Genomic DNA, 23,459 nt, shown 5'->3' with positions numbered 1-23,459 from the left:
TCTTTTAGTAACATTTCAAGACTATTATACTTCTTATTGAGATATTTCATGCTCTCTCAATTTTAATAGAATTTTGTTTTTGCTTTTGCTGTGAATGCTCTCAGAAAAAGAGATAAGGGAAATATAGCATGTATAACATCATGTTTAAGGATATGTTTATGCTTCTTTATGTTGCCTGTCTATTTATGTAATATTCTAAAGTTTTAAACTTCTTAGATATAAGACCCTGACTTATCCATTTTTGCATGCCTATTATGGCTAAGTATACTAAGCACTCTAGGAAATGGTTATTCAAGCTGAAGGGAGTGCTTGAGGTTTCTGTATTTTTTGAATGAATGTAGCAGTCATGAGTTTGATCATAGTTGTCTATATTTATAGAAATAAGCAGATTCTTTATGTATATATAAACCCTCAGTGTGTGTACAAACTCTAACATGAAATTTACTTGCATTATCCTTTAGAAGGAATTTTAAACATAACTTACATTTATTTTATAGGAATATTGCACATTTCATTTTTTTTTTACTGACTACTCACTTTATTTCCCATGAAGGTGCTAATTACATATTTTCCAAGCATCTGCAATTAATTAAAATCTTTACAAACTCTTTAAGCCCAAATACTTTAAACTTTATACTTGAGAAATCTGAACTATAAAATTAATTAAATTAATAACAACTGTTATTAATAAAAACCACCTGATCAGATCTAAATTTTATATAATGATTTCTAGTGTTAAACCCTTATAAGTACTTACTTATATATTCAGTAGTTAATAATAAATAGTACTGTATTCCAGTTTAACATTTTCACATTAAATACTTGTTTATCAAATATTTGAGAACTTGTTCTGTGTGTTTAACTATAGTAGTGAGCAATGTTAAAAATGTTCAAAGAAAACAGTTTAGGTGATGGAAACTTTAACATTTCATGAAGTGGACAGTCTCCTTTTGGAGAATTGTAAAACAGGGCAGAAGGCAGGAGGTTTTTATAGGATGAAGAATAAAGAACAAGGAAGAGAAAAATTGAAGATATCTGATTGATTGGGGCCACATAATCATAACCTTGTTTGGAGTGGAAGGACCAGAGTAGACTTGGCATTTGGGGATTGTCTGACTGAACATAGAACATTTCTGGCCAGGTGGAACATTTACAGGACATGAAAGCTGTCTAAGTTTGGTTTGTTGATATGGCACTCCTGGCAGAGCAGCTGTATCTTCGGCCTAGAAATTTATTTCAGTACTGATAACGCAATGTGGCCTCTACTGTCTTGAAACTTACTGCCTAGGAAAGGATGCATACAATGAATTCACTCTAACTATAAGCTATTATACTTAGCTTAAGTATTCACTCTAAATATTAAGAGAAATCTACAGGATGTTTTACTAAGGAGGTGATGTTCAGAAATGTTTAATCTGATACCTGAATACTTGAAGTTAACCAGTTTGGTATAATAATATCTATTTGGTCTTTGTCCCTGGTTCCTGACAATGAAGTCAAAAGTTTTAGCCCATGAAATTTTCTAAGTGATGGAAATGTCTTTCATTATTCATATTCAACACACTTGAATTTAAGCTAATGAAGTGACTCATGGTGGGATCTCTAGATAGCTTCAAAGTGGGGATTGGTCATTAGAAAGACCAAGCTTATGATTGGCCCTGTTCCCTTTCATGAGAGGAGGTGAGCCTGGAAATTGAGTTACAAGAACATTTGAACAACAAGATTCCGAGAATTTCCAGGTTGGTCAGTGTTTTGATATGTTGGGGAGGTGACCCCCTTGTAGAAGGCATGACAGGTCTCCACCCCATCTTCCCTGCATACTTTACCCTATGCATCTCTTCCATCTGGCTATTGCTGAGTTATATCCTTTAAATAAATAAACTTGTTATCATAAGTAAAGCACTTTTCTGAGTTCTAGAGAATTGTCAGACCTCAGGAGGGGTTATGAGGATCCCCGAATTTGTAGTCGGCCAGGTAGAATTGCAAGTTGCTTGGTGACTGCATTTTGCAGCTGGCATCTGAAGTATGGAGTCTTGTGGGACTGAGCCCTTTACCCATGGGATCTGTGCTAACTCTGCATACTGTCAGAATTTAGTTGAATTGATAGACACTCATTTGACATTGAAGACTTAGTGTTGAAAAGAAACCACATGTTTGGATCAGAAAACAATACAAACCAGACAAAAGGAAATAGAAGATTCTAGTAGAGAAGTAGCAAGTATGCAGATTCTCAGGTGGGATAGGTCTTGACTTGTTCCAGGATCTGAAAGTATGACTTCAAAGGTTGTAAGCAGATGATAGACAAGATCAAATTTGAAACTTATTTAAAAAAACATTGTAAAGACAGCACTTGACTTGACACTCCAGGATGTCTGGCTCTAGGTGAGTGATCACACCATCGTGGTTATCCAGGTCATTAAGACCTTTTTTGTACAGCTCTTCTGTGTATTCTTGCCACCTCTTCTTAATATCTTCTGCTTCTGTTAGGTCCATAACATTTCTGTCCTTTATTGTGCCCACCTTTGCATGAAATGCTCCCTTGATATCTGATTTTCTTGAAGAGATCGCTAGTCTTTCCCATTCTGTTATTTTCCTCTTTCTTTGCATTGTTCAGTTAAGAAAGCATGGCATCCAATCCCATCAGTTCATGGCAAGTAGATGGGGAAAAACTTGAAACAGTGACAGACTTCATTTTCTTGGACTCTAAAATCACTGCAGACAGTGACTGCAGCCTTGAAATTAAAAGATGCTTGCTCCTTGGAAGAAAAGCTATGACGGACCTAGGCAGCGTATTCTTTGCCGACAAAGGTCTATATAGTCAAAGCTATGGTTTTTCCAGTAGTCATGTACAATGTGAGAAGTTGGACTATAAAGGCTGAGCACTGAAGAATTAATGCTTTAGAACTGTGGTGCTGAAGAAGACTCTTGAGAGTCCCTTGGGCAACAGGGATATCAAACCTGTCAGTCCTAAAGGAAATGAACCCTGAATATTCATTGGAAGGACTGATGCTGAAGCTGAAGCTCCAGTACTTTGACCACCTGATGCGAAGAGCTGACTCATTGGAAAAGATCCTGATGTTGGGAGAGATTGATAGCAGGAGGAGAAGGGGGTGACAGAGAATGAGATGGTTGGATGGCATCATCAACTCAATGGACATGAGTTTGAGCAAACTCGGGGAGATACTGAAGAACAGAGAAGTCTGATACACTGCAGTCCATGGGGTCACACAGAGTTGGACATGACTGACTGAACAGCAGCAACAAATGACAACACAGAATTGGAGTGGTTAGAAGAATGGTTACAGGGAGACTGATTAGGAGGCTGGTTGCAATGTTCCACAGAACAGAGAGGAGTGGGAGACAAGGGTGGTAAAAGTGGAGATGGTCACATAGAAGATGACACAGAAAGCGCCCCCCTATGCCTTTTGAAGCTTATAAAATATTCTTGTTTCTGAAGAAATAATTATACAAGTAGTAAATTCAAAGCTTTATTAGTGAAAGTTGAGATTCAGGTGATGTAGAAGACCTAGCATATGTACATATTTGTGTGACCTTGGTTAAGCTGTTTAATCATCTGAATCACATTTTCTTAATTTTGAAAATGAGAGCAATAATTCTTTTTCTTCCTACTTCATAGAGTTTGAAGATGAAGTAAGGTAATGTATGTCAGAGCACTTCATAAATTTGTAGGAGAATGTGACTTCTCATCTGTATTCTTCGTCTCATCAAAACTGAGAGCAAAATAAAAGCTAGTTGGATTACATTTCTTTTTTGGATATTTTCATCTGCCCTACTTATAATTGAGTCTGTATTTCAGGAACAGTCAGTTCATAGAGGTGCCCCTGATCTCTTTGTGTGTATGAACTACATTAATTTCTCAGAGCCTTAAAAGAGGAGTGTGGGGTGTGGGTGTAACTGTAGGGCTTCTTGTTTCATTTTGAACTGGGAGGGAGAAGAGAGATGGGAGTGATTAGTCAGCAAGGGAGGAATGGTTGCAACTTCCAGCCTGGAGGTATCTGAAGAGGGAGAGGCATGTTGACAGCCGGACCCAGGTTGCATTCTGCCAGTTGTTGAACATTTAGCAGAGCTAGTGGAGTCAATTCATTGTTGATTAGATGCTCCCCAGAAATAGAAGAATGTGGCTTTCAGTTTAGTGCTTATGTGGATAACTATCCTAGAACAGTTATTTTTATCATCAGGGCAGAGACTGTCTTATTCACTGCTACATCCCTAGTACCTAAGCGCATATCTGCACTGTGTCTCCCTAATAAAAACTTGTTGAAGGAAGACATTTTTATAAAGCATCTTCATAATGTTTACTAAACTTTCTTAGATCATGTTTAACTGTGCTTATGAACATATTTTTTTTGATTCTCTGAAGCATTCTGATTCTCTGAAATGAACTATATACTCATGTGGTCCACAGAGTCTAGTTGGTTCTCCCTTCTTAACGTCTCTGGTACCTGTTCCCTACCTCCATCCCCACTGCCACTTCCTTCATTGAATCCCTTGCCTTTACTGGATTATTGTATGGGTAGTTTTTAAACTGATATCCTACCTTCAAATCTTATACCCTCCAGCCTCCCTTCCCATTGCTGCCAGAGTGCAGCATCTATAAGATAACAAATTTTAGTCTCCTGTATTTAAGTATTTAAGGATACTTAAATAATTCCTATGAGTTTCTGACTGTGATGTTCTAATAGACTGATATGTCATAGTCATATACAAGGTGATAGATGTATGATAGTATTTGTGCTGTCTCTCTTGAAAATGAGTCCAGAGAGAGATAAAAGCCATATTTATATATTAGCTTTTAAATGGTTTATGAAATCACAAGGATAGAGCAAGACAGAGCAGCTAAAATGTCCATTGTCAGTTTTGTTTTTGCTACATTATATAACTAGAAAGAACATACTTCTAAACTAGACTTTGCCAGGAAAAGTGCTTTTTTCTAAAATGTTTTCATTATGGAAATACCCTCTTTCCTTACTTTTATTTATGTTTTGTCAGTTTGTTGTAGATGATAGGTTTTGTTTATTTTTGATAGATTAAAAGCATTAATAGAAGCATGCTATACTTGTTAATACAAATATTATACATTTTTATAGTTTTATATTTCTAACCCTTCAAGGAATGAACCAAAAAGCAAAAAAGATCAATATGAATATGTCTTTCTTCTCTCATCTCTACACTTCTAGTAGGTTGAAATTGTGTTTCTAAAAGGAGTTATTGCCAACTGAGATTTATTGGTCTTTGTCATGAATTGAGGAGTATAATGCAGTACAAACAGTATGGTATCATATCAACAGTGGGATCATCTTATAGATCAGAAAAGGTTGGCAGTTCAAGAGAGTCGTGGTAATACAAATCCAAATAATATTTTATCCCTTTAAAAATAAATTTTCATCATTTTGTATTAGTATTTTCCTTTTATTGAATAGATAAAGTAGATAAACATGTACAGTGGAATATTGAGTTTATTTCTTATTATATTGTACTTAGTTTATGGAGGCTACATTATAATAAATTTTAAAGAACCATTTTAAATGATTTTATGTATTAAAATGCAATTAATTGAAGGATTCTGCCTGACATGTCAGAGTTAGATCTCAGAGCCAACAGAGCAACTGAAAATTAGGGGAAACCCCAGGCAGCAAAGCAGTCTCAGGGAGGGTGAAGCCAGCTCTGCCTCAGTCCTTGGCAGAATCTCACATTTCACAGCTGAGAGGAGACTCATAGGAAGCACTGCTTTAGAAAACAGTGGCAGAAATGTCTGTTTAGTTCTTTGGCCCATTTTTTGATTGGGTCATTTATTTTTCTGGAATTGAGCTGCAGAAGTGGCTTGTATATTTTTGAGATTAATCCTTTGTCTGTTGCTTCATTTGCTATTATTTTCTCCAAATCTGAGGGCTGTCTTTTCACCTTGCTTATAGTTTCCTTTGTTGTGCAAAAGCTTTTAAGTTTCATTAGGTCCCATTTGTTTATTTTTGCTTTTATTTCCAATATTCTGGGAGATGGGTCATAGAGGATCCTGCTGTGACATTTCTCCAGAGAAGACCTACAGATGGCTGACAAACACATGAAAAGATGCTCAACATCACTCATTATCAGAGAAATGCAAATCAAAACAACAATGAGGTACCTTTACATGCCAGTCAGGATGGCTGCTATCCAAAAGTCTGCAAGCAATAAATGCTGGAGAGGGTGTGGAGAAAAGGGAACCCTCTTACACTGTTGGTGGGAATGCAAACTAGTACAGCCACTATGGAGAACAGTGTGGAGATTTCTTAAAAAACTGGAAATAGAACTGCCATATGACCCAGCAATCCCACTTCTGGGCATACACACCGAGGAAACCAGATCTGAGAGACACGTGTACCCCAGTGTTCATCGCAGCACTGTTTATAATAGCCAGGACATGGAAGCAACCTAGATGCCCATCAGCAGACGAATGGTTAAGGAGGCTGTGGTACATATACACCATGGAATATTACTCAGCCATTAAAAAGAATTCATTTGAATCAGTTCTAATGAGATGGATGAAACTGGAGCCCATTATACAGAGTGAAGTAAGCCAGAAAGATAAAGACCAATACAGCATACTAACACATATATATGGAATTTAGAAAGATGGTAATGATAACCCTATATGCCAAACAGAAAAAGAGACACAGATGTACAGAACAGATTTTTGGACTCTGTGGGAGAAGGTGAGGGTGGGATGTTTCGAGAGAACAGCATCGAAACATGTATATTATCTAGGGTGAAACAGATCACCAGTCCAGGTGGGATGCATGAGACAAGTGCTCGGGCCTGGTGCACTGGGAAGACCCAGAGGGATCGGGCAGAGAGGGAGGTGGGAGGGGGGATAGGGATGGGGAATACATGCAACTCCATGGCTGATTCATGTCAGCCATGTATGACAAAACCCACTACAATATTGTAAAGTAATTAGCCTCCAACTAATTAATTAATAAATATAAATGAAAAAAAAAAAAGAAAGAAAACAGCGGCAGCAGCAGTTGGAGCTATAAGGACAAGTCAGAGATGAGATACAGCAGTTGAGCACTATGGGCTAGAGAGAATTTGCAGCTTGAATCCAGGCAAGGTAATTCTCTGTTAGAATAGAAATCTAATAATTCTCAGAAAAACCTAATAGAATTCAGTGTTTCTAGAAAATATTTTCTACAGTGTCTAGTTTTCTACAAAAATATTAAACAGGTAATTAAGCAGGAAATTGTGACCCATGGCCAAGAAAAAATAATCAGTAGAAACTCTTGGTAGCCCAGATTTGAATTTATCAAAGATTTCAGTACAACTGTTTTAAATGTTAAAAGAATTAAGAGAAAACATGTTTGAAGAATTAAAAGAAAATACAGGTATGTGAATAAACAGATAGTTGGCTTCCCCAGAGCAAGAATATAACCTGTGGAAATTATGGAAACTAATACAATCAAAACAAAAAGAAACCTCGTCTTAGACCTGAAAGCACAGTTACTATAAAGTTCTTGATGGGTGGTCTGAAAAATGTTTGAAATTATCAGGAAAAAGAAACAACAACAGAAAACCTGATGACTCAGGAGAAATGACCATATGCAAAGAAGAGAAAGAAAAAACGTTGAAGAAAAATGAGCAAAACTAAGAGAACTGTGAAGTAGTCTAATATGCAGTTTTTTGCAAGCATGGAAGGAATGGTGAGAAAGAAGCATAAAAATATTTGAAGAAATAATAGCCAAAAGCTTCCCAAATTTAGTGTAAAGCAATTGATAAATCCAAGAAGGTTGTAGAGCCTGAAGAAAGATGCTGCTGCTGCTGCTGCTAAGTCGCTTCAGTTATGTCCGACTCTGTGCGAAGAAAGATGAATACAAAGGAAAACCTTCTTAGACACATCACAGTGTAACTGCTTTATGATAAAGAAAAAATTTTGAAAGCATCCAGAGGAAAAAAACACTTGTTGCTTACATGTCAAGGAAAAAAAAAACTGAAATTATTTCTTGCTAATGAAAAAGTCCAAGCATTTAAGGAAAAAATTATGCTGTGTGCTCCATCATGTCCAACTCTTTGTGATCCCATGGACTGTAGCCTCCCAGGCTCCTCTGTCCATGGAATTTTCCAGGCAAGAATATTGCAGTTGGTTGCCATTTCCCCCTCCGGGGAATCTTCCCAACCCAGGAATCGAACCTGTGTCTCCTGCATCTCACAGGCAGATTCCCTACTGTGCCACTAAGAAAAAAATGAGGATTTTGGAAAACTTATGTCCACCAATAGCTTTCCAGTACCTTGAAAGACATTTTAAAAAGACACTGACTGATAATAAGAAATATGATTTTTAAAAATATTGTATAGTTGAAATGTGTTAACATTTGAAGATCCACATAAGTAGGATATGGATATTTTAGTGAATCATTATTTTCCAAATGACCAATGCACAGTGTTATGAAATCACTCACTGATTTAAAAAAAGATCCATTCAAAGTGCATAGTAGACCGATGGATTTTAATGTAACAGGATGTAGAAAGTGTATTAATGATGGCTTCAGATTCCACATTGCAACAACTTTTAAAAAAACTGCCATTCATCAATACTTGGTGTAGTATCAAAGGAGAAGAACTACACCTATCTATAAAGGCTGTTAAATGACTTTTCCCTTTCCCATCTCTGAGAGACTGGATTTTCTGCATATATTTCAACCAGAACAACATATTGAATGCAAAAGCAGATTTAAGAATCCAAATACCTTCTTATCAGCCAGACATTAAAGAGACTGTTTAAAATGTAAAACATAGTTCTTTTGTTTTGCAATTTGTAGCTATTTTCATAAAACACTATCTTAATATATGTTAATATATAATGATACAGAGTTTGTTATTATTGCTTTTAAATTAATGAATTGTTTAAAATTCTGAGTTTAAACTTCTAATACAGTAAATGATATTAGGTATAATCCACATTAACACAAGCTCTTTGGGTCAAAAAAGCTTAAGAATTATTGAGTTGGTCAAATAGTTTGTTCAGAAAACCCAAACCAATTTTTTGGCCAACACAATACTTTGGTAATTCTCTGTCTGCACCTTTTAGATAGCAGATTCCTTTGAGAGAATCAGACTGGAAAATTGGAATATCTTGTAGCTTGGGAGATTAGTGTTCTTCAATACATGATGACATTCAGCTTTTGTTGATATCCTTGATTATTTTCAAGTGAACCGTAGAGTGGTATGTTGTTGAGTGTGCCGCTTACTGCCTCTGAGGGCAGCCTTTCCTTTTTCCCTCCTGATACTTGTTTCCAGACCCTTTATTTTTAGCCGGGAATTTTACCAGGAAAACAATAAGGGACTTTTGCAGTGGTGACTAATCCTTGTTTTCTTTACTTTTCCTCCTTTTATTATGTTTAGAGGTTATCAAGGAAAACCTGTTCAAAAGGTGTTCGCAGACTTCAGGCTTCAGTAGAGGCCTACACAGTCAATAACTGTGATATTCTGAGTTGTTATTCAGTTTCTGGGAAAGAACGTTAAACATTTGAAATCAAAGAATCATTGAAGTTTGTCACATATGGTGTGAAGAAAATTTATAAAGTGTACCCACTAAGAGAAATTCGTCCAGAATTGTTTTTCAGTTCTGCTTATTGGTTATAATCTGTTAAATGCACCGTGACAGTGTTTCTTATCTACCAGGTGATATAACCAATCTGCCAAAAATAAATTTGTTATAAGGGGTGTTCATTACATAAATTATGTAGTAAATTTATTTTAAATTTTCATTACTTTGGTCTTTGACAAAAATAAACCATTGCAAAACAGAGTAAAAAAGCCTACCTACCTACTTGCATGAAACTATGAAACTGAATAGTTTCCAGTTTTCTGTATCTTGCTATTCACCCTATTTTTTCCATCATTCTTAGTGACTTTGTATACTTAATTTGAATTTAGAAGTTCCCTTACTATTAATGAGCTTGTAAAGATTTGATTGTTGTTTTAAGGCTTATTGTGGTTATAAAATTATCAGGCAAATGTTCCTGTATTCTCTCGTTTGGCTTTTTATATATTTACCTAATATTTTTGGTAGTCTTAAAATTTGCATAGTGAACAGGAGCACTAAAATTTATTTTATACTTTTATTTCTTTGATAGTTGAATGACTTAGAAGTAATTGAACTGTCAAATTTTTCCTATATTGCACATAAGGGACTTCTTAATGATTTACTTTTTGAACCATATTTTGTTTTACTTTTGAAATGGTGTGGTTTTTTCCCCCTCAGTGCAAATGATTCTGGTTCTGAAAGTCACATGAAGGCCTTCACCAGAATAGAAGACTTCTAATTTGAGGATCTCAATTAGCAGTATTTATTTGGGGCTAGTAATAAGACCTGATTATTTATCAGTGTTTTCTTAAACCACAATTTTCCTTGTATTTTTTTAGGCTAGAGATGAAGAGGAAGCCTTTCTGGATTGGAGCGATGATGATAATGATGGATTTGATCCAAGCACACTTCCAGATCCAGATAAGTACAGAAGCTCTGAAGAGTCAGATAGTGAAGATATGGAAAATAAAATCAGGTATGTTTTTACTGTTGGTAGCATTAAGAATAGAAATCTTCTCCTTTTAATAAATTCAAAAGATGTGTGGAAACAACCATCTCATGCTCTTCTCATCATTTTAGAGGCCCTTCTACTGTTCCTGTAATACCTGTTTAACAGATATATGGGTGATAGAGAGTTATGTCTTTTTCTTGGTCTATTCTTTTCTCCTCTCTCTTTTTGATTCTTTATGCTTAAGTATTTGATCCACTAGGATATATTTATTGCAAACAGAGATAAGATTTTATTTTGATTTAGTGATGAGATTATTGTTAAAAATTATCTCTGAATTTTTAAATCACGTTCTTTGATATAAAAGTAAGAAACACATAAAATAATGGAAAACTCATATGTAAACAGACCTCTCATACGTAAACAGCCCTCTCTCAAATGTGGACTTATTTGTTGCCATGCGAAAAGCAGAAATGTAATGAATGGAATGACTTGCTCAGCACTTGTTTTCAGAGTACTATGTATTAGATTATATTGAAATTCTATTGATTTAAAAGTTGAGAATATTGAGCAGCATGGACATTTTAAATCAATGAGCCTGTTTAGGCACAAGGAGGATACTAATGCTGGATGAAGTTAATGTGATTGAAGGGGAGAGGAAACTGGTTGGAACCCCTCAAATGCTAGTCTGAAAAGTTTGGAGTTGAAAAAAATAGGCCCCAGAGAGCTATAATCTGGCTTTAAGCATTATGAAGAAGTCTCAAAAAGATTATCCCCTTAGAGAAATGCTATGGAGAGATCATTTCATTTACTCTTTATTTTAATCTTGTGCTCATCTAGACATAGAATTATTTTATAACAGTGAAAATGACCCATCCAAAACACAGTCTTCCCATGCGATGCAAGAAACTTGAGATATTTACTATTGGACAACTAGGTTATGGACATAGTAGCGTTGCTACCCCAAGGAGCATCACAGGTGAAAACAGTTTGTTAGGCTTTAGAAAAAATATATAAATGGTAAGGGTTAAATAGTTTAGGTTCAGAGCATAATGTTAATCTTTAGAAATTGACCTCTAAGAGTAAATACCTGTGTGCACATGTCCAGACCTTGATGAGCTTTCAGTATGGTTAAATTTTTTTTTTTTTTTTTTTTAGCTTTGAGGTTGTAGTTTATTAGTTTTTATATTTCTTGACAATCAAAACTTATGAATTAAAACCTAACTGTATCTGGACTGAAAAGTTTCTTTCTTTTTTTTTTTTTTTTTTTTAATATTATTTTATTAGTTGGAGGCCAATCACTTTACAACATTTCAGTGGGTTTTGTCATACATTGACATGAATCAGCCATATAGTTACACGTATTCCCCATCCCGATCCCCCCTCCCACCTCCCTCCCCACCCGACTCCTCAGGGTCCTCCCAGTGCACCAGGCAAGAGCACCTGACTCATGCATCCCACCTGGGCTGGTGGTCCGTTTCACCATAGATAGTATACATGCTGTTCTTTCAAAACATCCCACCCTCACGTTCTCCCCCAGAGTTCAAAAGTCTGTTCTGTACTTCTGTGTCTCTTTTTCTGTTTTGCATATAGGGTTATCGCCACCATCTATCTAAATTCCGTATATATGTGTTAGTATACTGTAATGTTCTTTATCTTTCTGGCTTACTTCACTCTGTATAATGGGCTCCAGTTTCATCCATCTCATTAGAACTGATTCAAATGAATTCTTTTTAACGGCTGAGTAATATTCCATGGTGTATATGTACCACAGCTTCCTTATCCATTCATCTGCTGATGGGCATCTGGGTTGCTTCCATGTCCTGGCTATTATAAACAGTGCTGCGATGAACATTGGGGTGCACGTGTCTCTTTCAGATCTGGATTCCTCAGTGTGTATGCCTAGAAGTGGTATTGCTGGGTCATATGGCAGTTCTATTTCCAGTTTTTTAAGAAATCTCCACACTGTTTTCCATAGTGGCTGTACTAGTTTGCATTCCCACCAACAGTGTAAGAGGGTTCCCTTTTCTCCACACCCTCTCCAGCATTTATTGCTTGTAGACTTTTGGATAGCAGCCATCCTGACTGGTGTGTAATGGTACCTCATTGTGGTTTTGATTTGCATTTCTCTGATGATGAGTGATGTTGAGCATCTTTTCATGTGTTTGTTAGCCATCTGTATGTCTTCTTTGGAGAAATGTCTGTTTAGTTCTTTGGCCCATTTTTTGATTGGGTCGTTTATTTTTCTGGAATTGAGCTTCAGGAGTTGCTTGTATATTTTTGAGATTAATCCTTTGTCTGTTTCCTCATTTGTTATTATTTTCTCCCAATCTGAGGGCTGTCTTTTCACCTTACTTATAGTTTCCTTTGTTGTGCAAAAGCTTTTAATTTTCATTAGGTCCCATTTGTTTATTTTTGCTTTTATTTCCAATATTCTGGGAGGTGGGTCATAGAAGATCTTGCTGTGATTTATGTCGGAGAGTGTTTTGCCTATGTTCTCGTCTAGGAGTTTTATAGTTTCTGGTCTTACATTTAGATCTTTAATCCATTTTGAGTTTATTTTTGTGTATGGTGTTAGGAAGTGTTCTAGTTTCATTCTTTTACAAGTGGTTGACCAGTTTTCCCAGCACCACTTGTTAAAGAGATTGTCTTTTTTCCATTGTATATCCTTGCCTCCTTTGTCAAAGATGAAGTGTCCATAGGTTCGTGGATTTATCTCTGGGCTTTCTATTCTATTCCATTGATCTATATTTCTGTCTTTGTGCCAGTAAGTATGGTTAAATTTGTTGCCCTTTTTATTCTTATATAAATGCCCCTCTTTCAGAGTAGTTTATGGGATCTCCATTTCGATAGGTGGGGTGTTAACACAAATGACTTTATATCAGTAACTTCCAAATGCTCTGTGTAATTTTTCTCTTTGAAGGGAACTTATTGGTTCTTGCAGTTTGTTATTTGGCCATGTTTTTCATCTCTCTCTAACATAACTTGAAGACATAGGGCCAACTTTTGAAGTCATTGGTAAGATGACAGCAGTCCTTCTGTATCTGATTTGTAAGGATTTTTTTCTAACATTTTTGATAGCTTCTGAGTTGTTCTTAATCTTCAGACAGTAGATATTTTGTTTCATTCTTTTGGCATTTCTTACCCTCTTAGTGACATTTCTCCACTACCTCCTATTTAATATGACTTTTTCTCTAATAGTTTCACATTTCATCCTTTTAATTAGCCTGTAAATGCTTTGTAGCCAGAAACTCTTTTTATATCAACACATTCAGCTCCAGCCTCTACTCATCTCTCCAACATTAATGTTAATAGGCACAAAGAAAGGCCCTGAAATAGTTACATTGATTAATTAGCTGAGGAAGGAGATTTATAGGGTAAAAGAGAGAAGTATAATGATAAGCAACTATACAACTGATCCCAATAGCTTAAGTGATACAAGAAATGACAGAATATGTTGTTGGAGAACAGGAAGAAGCCAAGTTCAGATAGTGTAATGGTGATGGACAAGACAGTAGGAATACCTTGAGAGATGCCAAAGCATCTAATTCCATGGCAAGGGTTTAGACGGGAAATATTGTTTTTTTATTTTGTGTGTTTGTTTTTGGCTGTGGTCAGTCTTCTCTGCTGTGCGGGCTTTTCTCTAGTCGCCGTGAGCAGAAGCTACTCTTGGTTGCAGTGCATGGGTTTCTCATTGCGGTGGCTTTTCTTGTTGTGGAGCACAGGCTCTAGGGTTCACAGGATTCAACAGTGTGGTTCCTGGGCTTTAGAGAGCTAGTTGTGGTACACAGGTTTAGTTGGTTCATGGCATGTCGGATCATCTTGGATCAGGGATCGAACTCATGTCCCCTGCACTGGCAGGTGGATTCTTAACCCCTGCACCGCCAGGAAGGCCCCAGATTGGAAGTATTTAAGCATTATGTAAAAATTAAAATAGTTTTTAAGTTCAGGCATAACTGGTAACTACACTAGAAGAGATCGAAAGGAATTGAGAAACTTTGGTTTTAGGCTAAAGGGAAATTATCTTTAGTTGAAAAGAATATCAGCAAGGGCTTTATTCCATTAGTGCATTTAGGGGCTTCCTAGCAGTTTTGTCTTCTGTGTGAGCATGGTAATTATCTAGTCCAGCCTCCTCTCAGATGAAAAAAACAAGCTTTCAAAGGCTAGAATAATTTGTGGTCACAGTACAAGTTAAGGACAGATCAGTGTGATCTGCCTGAATCAAATTGATTCCTTGGTTCTCCAATCAGGTTATATAGAATTACTCAGGTATTTGGAGAGATAGTTAAGGAAAACTACATCAAGACAAATGTAATGTTATTTGACTGAAGATCTGATCCATGGACTAATCATAGGGTAGATTTGACTGGACCATGGTTTCCCAGCCTCAGCACTACTGACGTTGTGGCCCAGATGATTCTTTGTTTTGAGGAGTTTGGGGGTGCTGTAGGCTGTTTAGCATCATCCTGTACCACTAGCACCTCCTCAGTTGAGATAACAATTATTTTCAGACATTGCCAGATATCCTTTGGGGAGGAAATTCTCTCACAGTTGGACAACCACTGGACTAAACCCCAGGATGGCAGAATGTATCACTAGTGCCTTATTGTCCAATCCCTCATCCAAGGTAGGCTTTGTATTCTGTCCATTTAGCCCTAGCAGTCCTTCTCAGACAGGGCCTTCAATCAGCTGGGATCAGTATATAAGATAAAACCTGTTTTCCATTCCTGGTCTAGAGGGCAAGGTTTAGGGTAATTTGCAAGTAATAGTCCACATGTGAAACTTATACTCTCATTTTCCCTTCTTTCTTGAAATTACTTTAGTGGCAATAAATAAAGATACATGTAAACTAAAACCACATTGTTTTAGATAAGAGAAAGTATTATACATTAGAATTTTGACAGTAGTAATTGCTTCTCCTATGCATAACCCAGTATTCTTGCCTGGAGAATCCCATGGACAGAGGAGCCTGGCAGGCTACAGTCCATGAGGTCGCAAGAGTCGGACACGACTTAGTGACGAAACCACCACCACCACCACCACCACCATGCATAATGATAGCACCAATACAGTCTCCCTGTATTGTTCCAGTTTTGCTACATCTTTTTTTTTTTTTGCCTCTCATGAACATAACTCAACCCTAAGATTTTGTGATGTCAGCTTTAGACGATCCTCCTGGCTTGTTCACGGGTTTTATTTGGTTCACAGTTTCTAGCTTCTACTCAATAATTGCAGCAACAGCTAGAGTGTTCCAGCCTCTTGGTCACCCTCACTGCCACTGTGCTCTGGATATTAACTATCATTTTCAGATACGAGTTTGTATGGGGCTGGTTATTACCAATTAGAAAGTGGCTTTTAGTCCCACACTAAGTAGTGTGAGCCAATTTCTTTGAAAGTTCCCTTTGTTTATTTCTTTTACCTTCACTTTGGTGACACCCATAGATATTCAACTCAAGTAACGCTTTGGTCTCTCTACATGGAAAGATACTTGTAGGAAACAGGCAAAGGAGAGGCAGATTTAGTGGAGGACAACTGACCTTGGGATCAGTAATTCCTCTTCAGGAAGATCTGATAGGATTTTAAAGAGTTTGTACTTCTGTCCTTCTCAGCTTGGTATTTAGCCACAGTAGAATGTAAACCCTCCTTAACCCTCTATAGAATTATCAGAATTGTCATTCAAAAGAGATTCTGATGTATGAATCAATTCCTTTAAATTCACATGACAAAAAGGTGTCTTGCTTATAGTATGGTCAATTATATGACCCTCAGTTCCTCTTAAGGGATTTTAAAAACAAATGCTTCTGTTAATAGCTCCATTTATCCACAGAAGCAGAGCTATGAAATACAGGGAGTGGATAATCTACCCGTCATATAGAAGAATGTCAGCTGGTTAGTCAGTAGCAGATGCCTGAACTCTATTGGCAGCTCTAAACTTTTGTGTGCTATTTTTAAAACTAGGTAAGGAAGAGAGAGCTTACTTTGATGTTCTCTGATTTCTTATCTTCTTCCATGTTATAGTTGGTCCAGGCTGTGTTTACTCTGTGGCTTTCATTTCTGATTCCTTCTATGGAATTAGCATAGGTAGAATTAATACAAAATGTTAGGATTTCTTGTTGTTAGTGTTATTAAAAATAGAACAATTTGGTAGAAAACCTGGCTCTTTGTTGCTGTGAACTTTGTGACATCAGAGAATTTATTGGTCTTCTGTGAACTACATGGAATCATGTATTCTTATTTCCAGTGAGTTTTGATACAGACTTTTTATACTTTTTGAGGACATATGACCTCAAATATTGCATGCAATTATCTTTGTACTTATAAATGATTTTTCATTTTTTTATCTCCATAATAGTCCATATGGTAGAGTTATACTGCTTTCACAATAAACATTTTGAGAGGCTTCTATATGTGATGCTAAGAGCTGGAGAAAGAACTTTCTGCTTTATTTAAATCACATCCTGATTGCTTAAGAGTTAAAAATATCTTTTTGATCTGTAATTTCTGGCTTCTTGTCACATTTCTTCCATCCATTCTTTCAACTGAGAAATTTTTTTGTACCTATCCTGTGCCAGGCATAGTGCAGGTACCGAGGATAAAACTTTAGGCAAGAAAACTACCTTCCCAGCTTTGACAGAGCTTTTAGTTCAGTGGAGGTTACAGACGGATAAGCAGGCAATTACAGACCAGCGTGTTGGTTAAGTATTGTGATCTGTGCACTGGCGGAGGTGGTGGGGAGAGGTGTAGGTCGGCCTGAAAATGATGTGCCTAAGTCTTGGGCTTGGCAAACTACAAACAGCTTCCTGAAGGGCTTGATGGCTCAGCTAAACCTGAAGTGAGTTTGTTATAAGAGAGCAGGGAGAAGGGTAAATTGCCTTTCTAAAGAGTATGGCTTTGGTGAGACAAGTACCTGTAACCATATTCCAGTTAAACTCTTCTTTCAGTAAATGTGTTCCTTTTAGCTGTGCCTCACAAGCTGAGAGAAATTTGGTTCTGAGCATGTAATATAAGATTAATTTTTGTATATCTTGTAGTATTCATCATGTTTGGTTTATGGCCATCTTCATGTGGATTGCTAATGATGTGACAATTTGCAAAGTATTGAATACTAAGGAAAAGAAGCAGCTGGATGTTCCAGATATTCATTATCCAGTCAAATTAACTTTTCAATATTTATAATCTTAATGTTTTTCAAACAAAAAAGGGAAAGTGAAAAAGTTTGTGATTAGACTGTTACCGCGTTATGTCAATGTTTTCTTCACAGACCACAGTCTCTGGCTAAGGCAGATTGCTTTATGTTGTTATGTAGTGGGATATTTGGTAGATTATTTTAGGTGGTCTAAGATCTCTCACATGTATAATTTGTAGTGAGACTGTTGGCATAATTTAGACATAAAACCTTTATATGGATTGATACCTTTTCTTGTACAAGGTAAATTTTCACATCTAATATAATTAGCTATTTTTTTTGCTTAGTCTGACACAGCTCTTAATCAAAAGGCTGATCAAGGATTTTTGCCTGTTTTTTCCATTTGTTGGGAGTTTTGTTTTGTTTTAAAAATCTGTTTTATGCTAGTTTTCTGTTTCTGAGTGAACTTGCCCATCTTTAAAAATTATCTCTTACTTGAAGGAGATGCACTACTTTAATCTGTGTGGTCTCTCTTAGTGTTGTTCTGTGATAACTCTTCAGTAAATTTTTCCCAGCAAATACCTTTCCAAGACTTTATAGTCAGCTTTCTTTATATGTGGGAGACTGTTTCACCTGGAAAAGAAATATGTGTACATCAAAGGTGAATTTGGGGGGAAGGAAAATTCCCAAGAAAGCCTTTTCCTTTCTTAACTGGTTTTAGTTGGGGCTTGGTGTTGCACATTATGTGTTTTATGTAAATTGATGGAATCATAAGTGCTAAATATAGGGGATGATTTTTGAAGGAATTGTTTTTCTTACTCATAGTCTAGGTGATTGTTAAATAGGATTGGCTATAGTTTTCACTTCCTTGAACCAGTATTCACTGGTGAATCTAGTTGTGGGTGGTAGATATGGAAAGAAGGTGGCTTAGCTTAATGATATTATTAATGACTTTATTATGTGCCTGCCATTCTTTCCTTTTATTCTTTTTAATTTCAGGAGGTATATCCCTGCTTCCAGTATACCTAGCAACTTTCAAGAGAAAATCTCAATCATCTCTTCTTTGTGAAATACAAAGTTCATGACCTATCAGATTTCATAGAGCTTTTATCATAACTTAGTGAGTTGTAAATGATGAGTTAATTTACTTGACTTTCTTTAAATTGTATTCTTTTTGTCTTTCTCCCTTTTGCCATTGCACTGAAACAGAAGCATATCCTGTTGTGATGTAAAGAATGAATGGAGAAACTTCCAATGGAGAAACTACCCCAACTTGTTGGGGTAAGGGAGGGAGGGAGTAAGCCGAGTGTAGGGAGTGGGAAGGCAGTATTTTTTGTCTTCAGACTCTTACGGGAAAGGTTGCTACCCACTGAGGAAGGTAAGGTATTATTTTCTGGGATGAGAGTTGGGATAGGGAAGACGTATTTTAAGAAACACAGTATTTGAGAAGCTCCCAGTTTGTCCAATTATTGAGTGGAAGCATGAAAGTGAAAGTCGCTCAGTCATGTCTGACTCTCTGCAACTCCATGGACTATACAGTCCATGAAATTCTCCAGACCAGAATACTGGAGTGGGTAGCTTTCCCTTCTCCAGGGGATCTTCCCAACCCAGGGATTGAATCCAGGTCTCCCGCATTGCAGGCGGATTCTTTACCAGCTGTGCCACTGGGGACACCCCAAGCTAGAAACTGTGCACTAAATAAAACTCTCAGGTTTTACCCTGTGCGTTCTACTCTGTCATTTAGCCACCATTGAATAACTGTTACTCAATGACAGTGGTAGGTTTGCCACATTTCAGAAGTGCTAGGATCTCTGAGAAGTTGGATCAATGGTGAGGATGCCATGAGACCAGAATGAATCGTCTCTCAAGGGTGATGAAACTCCTCGAAGGGTTCTCTTGGTTGCTGCCGTGATGCCGATGCATGGCAACTTTGCTTTCAATGAAAAGACTGTTGAAAATGATACTTTCTTAGGACCAACCTTGAGAGTGATGCCACCCTTTTTTTTCATTTCACATTGCTTCATGTAGAATACATTAATGTCAATGACTATATTATATCATTTTCCTTATCCATTCCCTCTTTTAGAATTTTAGGTTGTATCCATGCTTAGGTTTTTGGTTCTTGTTATTTGGTTTTGTTTTGTTTTTGCTATTCTAAGTAATTCTTTAATGGATAACTTTGTTGAACATCGAGTTTTCTCTCTCTTAAAATCATTTGAAGGACTAATGAAGAGTAAGATGAAAGTGTAAAACTTAGTTTTGCCAGATAGTTAGAACACTGGGGACATGATTGGGTAGATGATGATCATGAATATTAAAAACTAATTAGTGAAAGTAGTTCGAGGAGAAAAGCTAATGTGCTTTTGGGGAGCAGAAATGTTTTACATACAGATTAGTAGCAAGATAAATCCATAATATAAACTGAACTCGTGTGAATGTTTAACCTTTTTTTTTAATCTGGGAGAAGAGAAATCATTATGTATGTCTTCTAAATTGCTGCAGAGCAGAGGTTCTTAACCTGGACTTGATGGATGAACTTTAAGGGAATCTCAAACATGTTTATTGTGAGATGGGGGAGCCAAACTTTTTGCCCTTCTCAAATGATGTTTGTGTGTTTTTTAGAAGGAAGCACGTACATGTGATTGCAGTCCCCTGCCTGTGTTGCCCTCTCACGATCCCCAACCTTTTCTGATTATTAGAATTCTGATCTAAGAGGTATCTTATGCTCTTACTGTTATATTTGTAGTGAATGCTGAGCCAATCAATATTTTCTTTGACTAGATTGCTTTTGCAACTCTGTTTCTAGTACCAAGCAGCTAGAAAAGAGACATTAAGGACCTGATACATTTTCAGTTCCATTTCTATATGCGGTAGCCTTCAGAAGGAAGCTGGGCAGATTTTATGGAGTATACTGAAGTAATTAATCTTCATTAGGACTGTTGCCATGGCCTTGTGAATGAAAATTTTTGGTAAGAGGAAAAGTCTGGCACTACATATTGAATACCAGAGTGCCAATATTTAAAGATAGGTATAAAGATTTCTGAGAATTTTTTAATGGCCCCAAGGTCATTTATTATTAGCTTAAAATTCTTTAAGAAGAAGTCCAAGCTACATTTACTGATATGAATGCAAGAAGGAGAGTTTTATATAAGTAAGGGCAAGTGAATATTCAGATGCTGAACTCTGGTAGCTTTCCACACACTGTTTGGCAGCATGTTGTAAAAGGACACCCACGGGTTTCTGTGTGAGTGAATACTCCCTGTCCTCAGCTTCCTTGCAGCTAGATCAGTATGCAGTTTCACCTAATTTCTTGTGTGCATTCCAAAAAAGAGAAGAAAAGCTCGAGGTTGAAAAGCTCTACAGACATGGTAATAGAAGGAGCGTGCTTCCTTCCAGCAACCGCTTATCCTGGCTTTTGTTAGATTTCTGAATAGGCTTGTATGGCGATGTTGATCCTGCGTTTTATGATGTAACACACACCAACTTGCACAGCCCTAATTGCACATGAGCAAACACAGCTGCCACAGAAGTTAGGAGCTCTAGCATTCGGCATCGTGATGCTTTCTGGCAGCACAGTCTCTTCCACTGTCAGGCTTACAAAATCCCAAGTGATTATGGTTACCATTTTGTAACTTAATTATTGGAACCATTTGCCCCAGTGTCCTTGGAAGTTTAGGGATTATATTGTGTTTCTGTAAAGTCATAGTATACCAGGGAAGAAGCTGAAAGGTTTGCCCAACAAATCTTTCCTTCTTTGATGTCTTGGCCACAATCATATCAGACAGCACTTGGAATGTTCTTGAGGCTTGGAGTAGCAGTTCCAAGTTCAGACCCTGTAGGCCAGGGAGTGTGGTTTCCAGATTACAGAGAACATTCTCATCTCCTCTACTGGAGTTTACTTACACGTTTATTTAAAGTATGCCCACATCATTTATTTAAAGTAAGCTATTTAACAGCTAGCAGCCTTTCTATTCATGGTAAGTACTGATGATTACATTCTTCTTGTTGGAAGTCCCATCCCTTTCTACATCTGTTAAAACTATTGACTAAAGCTTCCTAAGGGCCAGAGGGAGAAATTTTTAAAATCAAGCCAAGTAAGACATGGTAGTTTCCTCTACATGGAAAATATTATATCAATGAATCAAACTCCTCCCTTCTGCTTTTGAGTATCAATACGTGGGAATTTAAACTATGTCTCTGTGTCTGTTCCTCAAAGAATGGTCTCAGAACCATCTGTATTACAGAAATAGTTGCTTGACCAGGTCTAAGATATGAATTACATGAGGTTCTATGAATCAGGCTTCCTGGGTAGCTCTAGTGGTAAAGAACCTGCCTGTAAGAGACACGGATTCAATCCCTGGGTTGGGAAAATCCCCTGGAGGAGGGCACGGCAACCCACTCCAATATTCTTGCCCCTGGAGAATCCCATGAAAAGAGGAGCCAGGCAGGCTGCAGTTCCGCGGGTCACAAAGAATTGAACACAACTGAAGCAGCTTAGCATGCATGCATGCGCACTATGAACCAAGGAACTGAATGACTTTTCCACAGGCACCACTGCATATAGTTTGGAATATGGATGTATGTTCCATATCCAAAACTTAGCAACATGCAGAGAAGTAGGAGTTTTATGAAATTAAGTCTATGTTAGAACAAAGGCAGGCTCTTTTGCCCTATGGAAAAATTGTGACTTCTGGAGTCAGGTAGACCGACCTAAGTTTGAACACTCATTTCTTTTACCAGTTGTCGGCCATACAAGTTGGTTTACTTAACCTCTCTGACCTTCAGTTTTCTTCATCAATTGAATGATGATAATTCTTACCTTGCAAGATTACCAGGAATATCTAATTAAAGAAGAAAGCAGAGTATGATATGTAATAGAGTCATTAATATAATCATTTTTAACTATTAAAAACAAAACTATGGCAGGAGTTTTTAAATAAGTGTATACATTTATAAGAATAGGATTATCTTCTGGGATATCAACTTTCTGTTTTCCTCCTCATCAAAATCTTTCATTAAGAAAAAAAATTGCTCATTGCACCCCATAAACATAACGTGGCCGACCCTGTTTTCACAACGCTACAGAGCTGTCCCACAGGCTAGTGCTCATGATATAATGAAAATGACGTCATTAAAACAGCCTGTTCAGGGTATGGATGAAGAGTCTGTATCACCAGATAGGAGTGTAGGAAAGGTCTTTTCTTGTCTATTCTTCTTCCTCAGTGTTTTCATTATTCAGGAATTAAACATACTGAAAGTTTGCTAAGTACTTGGCCTAGAGCAAGAGAAATATTAGATACCAGTTCTCATAAAGCTTATATTCCAGTGAGGGAATATAAAGAGAAGAGATGGTGATAAGGGCCATGAAAGTGATAAATGTAGGGTAATGAGAGAGGAATTGGGAGAGTTTGCTTTATATAAAGTGGTTAGGAATAACCTCTCTGAAGTGAAACATGAAGAATTATTGAAAGCTTTCTCCTTAGGAAAGAGGAAATCATTCATCCTAACATCCTAACCATGAATTGCTTGTACAGTTATTAAAATTTGAATGTTTATCTTAAAAGCATCTCTATATGGCTGCCAGAGATTCCTCAACTTTTTTTCATCCCACCATCCTTCAACCATGTGTCTATCCTGACTGTGAGTCTAATTGGTTTGATAGAAGGTGATGAGGATGAGAAGCAGCTGCTGTTCTAGTCCCAGAGTGGCAGCTTATTACAGTGGTGTATGCCAGCATGAAGGTTTTGAGGGCAGGAAGAGGATGTTAGGATGGACTGAGCACACCAGTGGAAGACTTGGAAAGGTTT

At 37.1% G+C, this 23,459-nt stretch overlaps 1 protein-coding gene across 1 annotated transcript in view; it reads left to right on the top strand.

Moving 5' to 3' along the window:
* DDX10 (DEAD-box helicase 10) overlaps positions 1–23,459 on the top strand; it is a 282,250-nt gene that overhangs the window by 244,272 nt on the left and 14,519 nt on the right. The window contains exon 17 of the mRNA XM_065946144.1: positions 10,417–10,553. Within this exon, the coding sequence (XP_065802216.1) occupies positions 10,417–10,553 (137 nt within the window). The remainder of the gene's footprint in view (positions 1–10,416; positions 10,554–23,459) is intronic.

The sequence above is a fragment of the Muntiacus reevesi genome, chromosome 9 (genome assembly GCF_963930625.1).
Source record: "Muntiacus reevesi chromosome 9, mMunRee1.1, whole genome shotgun sequence".
NCBI classification, from domain to species: Eukaryota; Metazoa; Chordata; class Mammalia; order Artiodactyla; family Cervidae; genus Muntiacus; species Muntiacus reevesi.
Note: the sequence above shows the minus strand (reverse complement) of the source record. Positions and strands in the feature narration are given on the sequence as shown.